Source organism: Arachis hypogaea, chromosome 15, assembly GCF_003086295.3.
Source record: "Arachis hypogaea cultivar Tifrunner chromosome 15, arahy.Tifrunner.gnm2.J5K5, whole genome shotgun sequence".
Lineage (NCBI taxonomy): Eukaryota > Viridiplantae > Streptophyta > Magnoliopsida > Fabales > Fabaceae > Arachis > Arachis hypogaea.
This window is the reverse complement of record NC_092050.1, coordinates 74,285,272-74,295,716: the sequence shown is the minus strand read 5'-3', so window position 1 is coordinate 74,295,716 and position 10,445 is coordinate 74,285,272. Positions and strand designations below refer to the sequence as shown.

The 10,445-nt window shown below is 30.7% G+C and overlaps 1 protein-coding gene across 2 annotated transcripts; it reads right to left on the bottom strand.

Moving 5' to 3' along the window:
- Positions 1 to 1,749: 1,749 nt before the first annotated feature.
- On the bottom strand, positions 1,750 to 9,170 carry LOC112750299 (uncharacterized). 2 transcript variants are annotated; one of them, XR_003175634.3, is made up of 15 exons: positions 8,836 to 9,168; positions 8,080 to 8,408; positions 7,140 to 7,217; positions 6,528 to 6,583; positions 6,145 to 6,264; positions 5,636 to 5,706; positions 4,919 to 5,012; positions 4,573 to 4,776; positions 3,800 to 4,051; positions 3,361 to 3,469; positions 3,090 to 3,157; positions 2,838 to 2,924; positions 2,678 to 2,752; positions 2,493 to 2,584; positions 1,750 to 2,073 (listed from the first exon to the last, which is right to left on the bottom strand). XR_003175634.3 is itself a non-coding variant. In XM_025798944.3 (15 exons), the coding sequence occupies exons 2-15, from the start codon at positions 8,395 to 8,397 to the stop codon at positions 1,998 to 2,000; spliced, it is 1,683 nt and encodes a 560-aa protein (XP_025654729.1). In that variant the 5' UTR covers positions 8,398 to 8,408; positions 8,836 to 9,170; the 3' UTR covers positions 1,750 to 1,997. The 2 variants fall into 2 exon arrangements, 1 of the variants encoding a protein (XP_025654729.1); XM_025798944.3 differs by having other exon boundaries at positions 2,838 to 2,907; positions 8,836 to 9,170.
- Between the last annotated feature and the right edge of the window lie 1,275 nt (positions 9,171 to 10,445).

Here is a 10,445-nt window from a genome sequence, read left to right as displayed (position 1 = left end):
CTTAATATTATTTTAATTTACAAAATTATATATTAGATCATAAGCAGAGGCAGATTTAGGGGGACAACTATGGACCATGGCCTCCTGAATTTTTAAAACTTAAAATATATTTTATATGATGGCTAAAATTTTTCACAATACATATATTAATTTAGTGGTTGAAAAGAGATATTTGATACTCCAAAATATAGGTTTAAATCCCATTTCATGCATTTTAAATTTATTTTCTTTTGTTCTTTCTAATTTTTTTTCTTTTTTGTAATCCTTCCATCTATTTATCATATAAAAATACTTTAGTTTTATAATAATTCCTAATTGAATGTAATAAAAACATTTATACATAAAAATAAATTAGATTAAATTTTATTTTTTATGATATTAAAATCAAAATATATAAAGTAAATTCTTTATTAATATGAGTATATCTTATATATTATATTCACTAATTTATTTTAAAGACATATATTAAAAGTATTAGAGAAACAAGTTTATATTATTTATGCTATATCTTTTATAATAAGGATAAAAATTATAATTTTATGAAAAAAATTGATATAAATGATTTTTTTTAAAATTAATTTTAGTTTAGAATAATATTAAAATATATAATTAAATTTTTTTTTTAAAACTAAAGGCACTTTCAATTTTTTGTTTCCGGTCCCTTCTTTATATGATTTCTGGATCCGCCACCGATCATAAGTATATATTTTATCCTAAACCCTAATATTTGGTTTTAATTTTATATTTAACATTTCATCATATGTCAATTATATCTCTAGAAATTGATATGTGACATTGAAATCGTACGCCAGTGTGTGCGTAGAATTGTCATGAAAGCATTTTCATTAACAATGTTAACCTAAGGATATAATTGACGTATTTGTAATAATAGGAATAAAATGAAACAAATTAAATGTTAAAAATATTTTTGAATTTTTTTTTTCAAAATTTCAAAGGCAAAAAGCATATATTTACTGTAGTTTTATCTTGAACCACAATATGAATTGATTGGGGGTGTTTGTTTCACATTTTTGTCTTTTTGTTTCTCGTGTAATCCTGCTAAGACAACTGAAATTAAAGGATTAAAATTCAATATTTAGTGTTTAAATGGCATATGATGCAAGGAGGAAAAATGATTGGCTACATAACTTGATTTCTTAGTCACAAAAATTATTGAATTATTTGATAGATTGCATTTGATGACCTAATATATTCATTTAAAACAAAAATTGATAATTCCAAAATGAAGAAACAAAACAAAAGAGAAGCTTATTCCAAGAAAATTCTCTGAGTGTTAGCGACGAAGATTCCCGTACAGTTAAATCAGTTCCAATTTCAGCATCTTTGGTGGGAGCTTATTCCGTCGACATGGCATCAAGCACAAACAATATGGCCATCAAGATAAGAAAGATTGTCATAGGCTGTTGAAGCACGTATAGGGTTCTAATATTTTGGGAAAAATCCAAGGATTGGGAGGGAGAGAGAGTACGCTGTACTGTTTTGAATTTTTTTGGGTGGGTTTTTTCCGGGTCGGGTCTGTTTCAGGCCTACCCATGACCACAAAAAAAAAAAAAGAAAAAAAGGAGAAGCTAAATGATGACTTCATGCCAAATCACAGCAAAAAGAGTCTACCATATGGATTAGTTAATATAAGAAATTAAGAATATTGAGAGAAAAACGAGAATCCTCAAAGCCAGATTTTATTCAAAATTTTTTTATTTTAAGAGCCAATAATCAGCCACCTTCAAATAATACAGAAAAAAAAAATCACTTTGAATTTTATTCATAATATTTATTTTTTACTTACATAGAAACTTATCATTGCTTCAAAAAAATTGAAGAAACAAAAGACAATTTCTCAATGGACATCGCAAATAGATCCTCTTCTCACTCCCTATAATAATGGGACAAGACAAATAATGAAGTAACAATAGCTGACACTTATCTATCAGACTATCATCATCTATTGATGATTGGCACTGCACATGATGACATGTTCATGGTCTGTGATAAACATACTTTGTTCTTGGATCTACCATGAGACCCTTTCCTCCATTCACTTCTAAATCATGCCTATGTGAAGAAAAACACCAAAATAAATTTTATTCGTTGGTGTAAAGCAAAATTTCAAGAGGTATAAATTGAAGTTATGTTTGGTTGTGTAAAAAATAGGGTGAAATTTTTAAACATGATGCTCATCAATGAAAACTTTCATCCCCTTTTTTTACTCCTAAATCAAATATACTCTTAAGATTCCATTTGGTAAGTATTTCTGGACAATTATAAAAACAAGCAAAATGTTTGTCTTGAGACAATTTTCTCAATTTTCTCTCCATGGAAAAACTGATAGTGGAAACCCAAATAAAAAACCATTCTGTCTTGTTTCTTCTTTGAAACACTTACCAAACATAACTTGAAACTGCATGTTTTATGAACAAAATTATGAACAAAACAAATACTGATGACTAGGAGAACAAATAACAAAACTCAACTGGAACACAAAATCTGGAATGGTCAATTGCTCACGAGGGACGTATCGGAAGAGCTGCAATAGTCTATCAACATATACCACTTTCTTCCATGCCTGAAAGTTCATCAACAATGACTAAGCATTTGGATATCCTGCAAATGTTATGCAAGTTTGAGTTCAACGAAATAATTTTGATGCATAATTTACCATATTGTCCACGAGCAACTGGAGCGCAAATACAGCTACTTTTAGCCCCAAAGATGGGTGAAGGACATATACCGCCTGTCAGAATATAAAGAACAAATGTTCAACAGTAATGCATGGCAAAATAAAAACATATATTAGGAAGACAAACATATGTACATACATGTAGGTTCCGCTGGTGCTTCCGACCAAGTATTTGTTGTAATCTTCTCATCCATCCTAAGTTTGGTTGCCTATATAGGAAAATATACTGTAAACAAATTTGAAGCAACTAATTTTAGGAATACTAATGTACATAAAGTTTCATAAAACAACCTACATGGAAAACAAATACTTCATAAAATATAACTTGTTCTCTAGTAGTTTTATTTTACAGGATCCATTTTTCCCCAAAAGAAAACTCTCTAACACTTACATCTGTAGTGATGCAGCAGAGTGGAAGTAGACAATAGTATACGGCTTCTGTATTATAGGCTCAAACTCCTGAAATTTAACATTAAGATAATTTTAATTATATTTGAAGAGTAAAAAAGGGAAGAGGAAATAACATAGGAGTTAAAACTTATGGCCATATATGATTTGTGAAGAGAAATAACATTCACAATATTAGATATTGAAACATTTTTAATGGCTTAATTGGAAAACTTAAATATGCCAAGACAATTGGTATAATCAGACCAAATCACCTTCACAACGTAGAGCACAAATCGATCCAAATCAAGGCATCTGAGCAAAAAGTGAGCCCCCACAACAACCATGACAGGACGACCCTCACTGTCTACACCTCCACGGTAGCTGACAAACATAAATGCCTCTAAAATTAGGCCTATTATCAATCTTAAAAATTGCATAAAATCTTCATACTTTAATAGGATAATTAAAAAAATAGAGATTTTATTATATTTTTTAATCTATGATTGAAATCTAATGAGAATTAATTGTTATCCATATCGTTTCCTCTCTTTAGCGAATGAACACCATTGTTTTGGATAAAATCGTACAAAAGAACATGAATACCATCATTATATAAGACTCCAAAAATCAGAAAACTTTTACCCTAGAGACTTCGTAGCAATTAGAAACTAATAAATCTAACATATGTGATAATGAAAATAGGATACATACATAATTTTCATCTCTGCTATTTCAGAAAGATTTAAGGAATTTGCTTTAGAAAGATATCTTGAGTGTAGAGAATATTCTTCGGCAGCAGACAATGGAGGTCCACCAAGCTCGCCAAGTCCAAGAAATTTAGTAAAATTCCAGCCATTTTGGGCTTTAACAGTTTTCTCCCACTGCTCCAGACGTCTTTCATCAGGGTCTTTAATCAAAGACATGAAGGCAGGATCCAAAAATGAATCCAAATATGATGAAGTCCTATAATAGTTCAATAAAAATGGATATGGTGTTTAATCAAACAAAGAAAAAACTTAAACAAAACGTTAGTAGCAGCAATTTATACTGTCATGTACGAACATAAAAACCAGTGTAAGAGCAACTTGTAAACTGGAAGGAGAAAACAAAACTTTATTTTGGCAAGTTTTTATGCACCTTTCGTACTTTTAGAGATGCTGAATGGATATTAAAATAGCTAGCAATAAATTATCGTGGCCATTGTTAATCCTGAATGTTAGGGTTTGCATGAAAATGTTTTCACAAATGTCTCATGCAGATGTACTTTAGTTATATGATGCAATATTATTCAGAGAAATAAAGTGAAAGCTGTACACAAATGTAACATTATGTTAATCATATCAAGCTCAGTGAAAATCCACTGTTTATCTATGTTCATATTGTTAATGTGAATTCAGGTATTGGTATACAGTGCAACACACTGAGTTATGTAGAAAAGAAATAGATTATGAAGAAATCTCTTTAAAAGTTTAGAATTCACTAACCTACGAATTGTGCCTATATCACTAACAGGAACATCAGCTGGAGGTTCAGGAGGTCTTCGAACTTGTTTCTTAGGTAAAGGCTTGATTCTGATTTTACGCTCATCTATGACAGTCTCTCCATTCTCATCCCCAACATCTGCAGGAAGCTTTAACAAAGCTACCTCCTCTTCATGTTTATCCCGTGGAAAGTAAAGTGGAAGTAACCTAAGTAGAAACAAAATAAAGGTAAGAACAAATAAGTAACATAACACCGAATATAGAAACGCAAATAGACATTTCCACATACTTTTGGGAAGTTCATGTCGCTCAAAATAAGTTAGGTATCAACAATAGAGAAACAAAGAACCTCTTATATATCTCGGTATCCATTGTACTGGTAGTACAAAATACAACAGCAGTTACGTTGTCTTTCTGCTTCTCGAGAAATCGTCGAACAGTCCCTGAATAAAAAGGCACAAGAAGAAAGCTATAGTATAATGATACCAGGTTATCAACATTGAAAATCATACAATATAGTACATAGGTTCACCATGGCTTGATTAAATAAGTAGAAGGTTTTCAAAATTGTGTACAATGGTGCAATCAAGCACAAATTAGGTCTTGAAAATGTATTTTATTTCCCAGTCATGCAGAACCTTGTCATGCTCTCAATTGTTAATCTTAATGCCACTCATTAAATGGAAAAATAAAATAAAATAACATTAAGCAACAACAATAAATTGATCGACAACTTCATGAGGTAAGAGCTTCTTTTGTTTGGGGAGGGGGGTTGGGGAGTAGGGTAAATTATGCCTATATATGCTATTTTTCAGGTTATTGCCAGCAACACCTGTTATTTTGATGTTAAATATTCAAGAAAAGTGAGGAACCACACTTTAAAATAAAAAAGTAATCTCATACTACTTGGTGTGAAAATTTAGACACCCCATAGTACCTAAGTCCCTAAAATAGTATGGAACAAGAATCATATATTATATCTTCAAAAGCAGTTTAAATTGAATTCCCAAAATATAAATATAATCAAAATCATACAAAACAGTAAATTTACAAGAAAACAACTCACTTATAGCTACATGTGCAGCCGGTTCACGAGGATAATTCTTTGCCTCTGTATAAATACAGCCGAAAGCAATGCTGATATATGGCATAGAAGAAGCAAGTTTTAGATCATTGAAGTAACATTGGAGGTTCCATAGTAATAACTATTTCTAGAAAAATTGTGTTTAGTACTAAAGTAAAATGGAAAACCGCACTTTAACAGCTAGCTATTAAGGGGGAAGAACTACTTAATGATAACATCAAGCATCCATACTCCCAATATTTGCTATTTAGTATTCACTTTAATCCAACCCATAGGTAGCCCTTTTCATGGTGCTAATAACCCAAGCTTTAATACCACTGTCAAATACCTAAGTAAAATGAAAAACCACACCTTAAAAGCTAGCTATTAAAGGGGAAGAACCACTCTTCTTAAATACAACATCAAGAATCCCATACTAGTCGATGTGAGACTTTAGGCAACCCATAATACCCAAGTCCCTAACAAATTGACATAAAATTTGAAACTAAAACCTTTGAAGGCCATTTTCAATTAGAACCTCCAAGCAAGACCGATAGCAATGACTTAAAGCATTTTCAGCAGCAGTGTGGTACTTCACGGCATACTTTGGCCCAACAGTATGAATAACTTTTCTGCGAGAAATTAATAAAAGGCATAAGACAACATATGGATGGAAACTTAATTTTGTGCAAGAGACTGCAATAGTGTAGTATGATGCATTCAAATAAGAAAGAAATATAAATTTATGAAAAAACAGTAGAGTATATTGAAATAACTTGTGCAGATTAACAAATGGTTAACCGTCTCCGAACAAAACACATGAGAAGAAAATATTGCTAACTAACATTGCTCTAATTTTACTTAACAAGTGATTGTAAGAGGCTAATACACAAACCTTGCAGGAAGGTCATATGCACAGGTAGCTTTAGCCATCCCCGTTCGGCATCCACCCTATCAAGAATAAAGACGTGCAATATCAATCCATAAAGATGTTAAGGCACTATAGTAACAATACTTAATACTGATGCAATGCTTACATCTTAGCCATTCTTCCTATCAAACTCCTGGCTCAAACAACAATAACAAGAGGGTTTTCTCGTATGAATCAACAATGCCATTTTGTTTTTTCAAAAACCAAGTTTTCAAAACTGGCACTTAGAACCGAGTCCTTCATATTTTTTTTTTACTTATCAGGGATCTTCTTGGTCTTCTCTACCTCTAAATGTTCTGCACCGTCTATCATGCCTAAATGGCTTCTATTGGTCTTTTTTGAATGTCTTAACCATCTTAGGCGTGAATCTACTTCTCAAATCTCAAACGGTGTCAATCCTACTTCTTGTCTAAGTAGTCATTCTTAATTGCACTTTATCTTTAGGATTACTCATCTAGTACAACCACACTCATATGTTCAACACATATCTTTGATCATTACAATTATAAGCTCAAATGTCATCAATAATGACCACATGACAAAACAGTTTTGCAAAGTAATTAATGTGATCTATACCAAAGTTGCGCACTCTTCTGCAAGACCAGGTCCAGCTGCAGCATGCAGCCCAGCGCTGCTGTGTGCTTCATCCATGACCTGTGTCAAAGAATGAAACCAGGTGAAAAAACTAATTGTAATATAGATTCCTCATATTTACTAGAGGTCTTATAATATCATTATAATATTGCATAATTATAATGGTCTATGGTTTAGGATAGACAATGTGAAGAAAACTTGAGATCACTTATATTCAACCAAATTCCCTTGGCCACAAGTAAACACAAGTAACAGGTTAACTATTGTTAATGGAAAATATAAATTAGCATTTGGTTAAGTTTATTGGATAAAGGGCACGACGTAAGGTACCATTATTTATCAGCAATAGAATCATCACTAACCTAGAATTCTACTTCATTGAAAACCAAAAAGAGAGCAAGCGCCTCTATAAATAAGCATAAGTTCCTTCTCAAGCCCTTATTGTCCTATTTTGAACTGCACAAATTGTTGTCAAAAGAAAAAGACGACACAAGATGGTAACTCGGGCATTGCAATAACCAAGAACTAAACCTTATTCCACTAGGTATCATCCACTATATGGTAATGAAGCTATAGTATCCTAACGTAAATCATGTTCATCTTTAAAGCCATTTTTCCCCTTGATCTTCTTCTACCTCTAGTTGTTAAATTGCTCTCCACCTAATCTATTGTCCTTACCATATATTCTACCAGTCTTCTCTAGACATGTCCAACCCAATTTAGATGAGATTGTATCGTTATTTTGGTTTCACCACAATAAGGACAATTTTATTTTTAATCATTCCTTCCTAATTTTATCTTACCTAGTTGCCAAATTCTATAATTACCCACATAAACAATGTTAAACACTTATACTGTAGCACTAAACAAAACAATAATGACAATGATAACAAATAACAATAAACAAGAAATAATATCTTACCTCATTTGTTGAATTGACCACGGCATCCACCTCAAGGTTCCACGGATTTCCCCTCCACAGGTATATCTTCAAATTAACTTCATTGTCAACAGGAAACCTCGACACAGAGCCAATGCCACCACTGTCGGCTTCTGATTGGGAAGTCAAAGGATCCGGAAAGTACGGATTAGAAAATGATGAATCTCCATTATCATCATGTCCCACAGATTGCTCAGCATCAATCCACCGTGGAATTTGATCCAGAGTCACAACGGAAATCCCACTTTCATTAGGAAATCCAACCTCAGGTGTGGCTGAATGAGCCACAGGCACATACATTGCAGGCACTCCTATAAATAGCACCAATCACACTATTCAGTTTTAAAATTTTCCTATCATTGCCACAACCACCCCACACATTCACAAACTCAACTATGCAATCACCATAATCATAATCAACAGTAAAACTCTACTTCAAAATTCGAAAAAAAAAAAGATTCAAAAATAAAATTTCAATAATTCTCCTTCCAAATTTAAATAATGATATTCTAAGATAATTCAAGTGTAATTCAATTCTTTAATTATTATTTTCTGGCATCCACTGAAAAAATGCACAAAAGAAAAAAAATAGCACAAATTCATAATTTAAATTTATATGAAATGGTGAAAATCTAATTTGAGAATACTTTTTTCTCGCAATCCCTTTGAACTGCATGTGAAAAATTCAGAAAGACAAGAATGGAAAACCTTAATTGGATGACAGAAGGCATGAAATACCTGGAATTATAATCTAGAGTCAGAAAAGAAAGCGTTTTTTCTTCTTTCTCCTCAAAGTTAGTTTTGCTGGGATCAAATGAGAAACGCAAACTATTTTTCTAATTTGTATATTTACGTATAGTTAAAATTAAAATAGAATGCAAATTTTTTTAATTTATTTTTGGATAATTAATAAAAGAAAAAAGTAAGAGTTTATAGCTTTTTGTATTCACTATTTATCAGCGGCTTGCGGATGACGATGGGTCGTAGATTTTTTGAAATTTTGAGACGAAAGTTGTAAAGAAGTCTTGAGGTGCTAATCATTTAACCAACACCGTCATTGCTAATTAACTGACATTTGTACAGACATTAACACTTTTTTATATTGGGTCGTTCTATCATTTACTTAGATTCATCTGTACCATATAGTTTTATGACACGTGGATAGTTATCTCCCTTTAAGAGTTTGTTTGGGATTTTTTAATGATCTTAATAAAAATAATTTTATATTTAAATATTTTATATAAAAATATTTTTTGTTTATTTATTATATTAAAATATCTTTTTTAATTAAATTTTTTTTATAAGTATAAATTATAATTTTTAAAAGATATTTTTTATTTTTATCATTAAAATTTTGTCTAATACGCTAAGAAATAAAAAAATATTTTTTATTTAAAAAATATTTTTTTTAACAACTTGTCTTAAAAGCATCTAAATAAGTATTAAAAAATATGTTTCAGAGAAACAACTTCAAAGATTAGTATGTGGGTTTTTTTTTTTTTTTGGAAATAAATAAAAAAAAACTTTATCTTCAAAAACAAATTATTTGAACTTTAATTTTTGAGATATATTTTTTTTGGAGCTTAGAGCAAGTTTGCCATACCCTCGACGAATTTCACGTTGAGTTCGCTATACTATATAAACTGTGGAGCTATTTAGTTTGTCGCTTTCAACTATTTTCTCTTTCAAATTTTCTTTCTTCCTTTTTCGTTTGTCATTTTCAGAATCTTCTCTACAAGATTTTCTATCGATGTCCATAAAGTCTTTTATCTACTAGATTCTTAATTTCAAGTCAGTATATAATATGTTAGTTAGAGTATATAATATGTTAGTTAGATTTTTTATGTTATTGTTTTTAAGTATAGCTATTGTTTACTGTTTATAACATGTTAGTTAGAGTAACTTATTAGTTAATTATTAGTTGGTTTAGTTGGAATAGTTAATTTAAGTTATAAGTTAGATGTTAATTAGTTGAATATGTAGTTAGATTAGATTAAAATCATACATAGTTAGTAAAATTAAGTTACGAGTGAATTATTGATTAGTATGTTTATAGAGTTAGTTGAATATGTAATTAGATTAGATTAGAATGATACATAATCAGTAAAATTAAGTTATTAGTTAATTATTTATTAGTATGTTTAGAGTTAGTTGATGTGATCATGTAGCTAGTTTACATATTAATCAGTAAGTTTATAAACTGATTAAGATGTAAGGTAGACAGTTAGTTAGTTTAAATATGTCTTTTAAAATTTTAGTTAATGTGAAAGGAACTGAATTCAGTTTATTTTATTTTATTCTACTAGAGTGTAGTTAGATGGAGCAGCAGTTATTAGAATACGAGTATA

Bases quoted from the DNA above. Each gene is read 5' to 3' on its own strand.
- LOC112750299 (XM_025798944.3), bottom strand. From the start codon at position 8,397: ATGTATGTGCCTGTGGCTCATTCAGCCACACCTGAGGTTGGATTTCCT. The intron at 2,585-2,677 runs GTAAATTATGCA...ATGAACTTTCAG, and splicing joins AGTTGCTCGTGGACAATATG to GCATGGAAGAAAGTGGTATA. The intron at 2,074-2,492 runs GTTGAGTTTTGT...TTCTTCACATAG, and splicing joins ATTCCAGATTTTGTGTTCCA to GCATGATTTAGAAGTGAATG.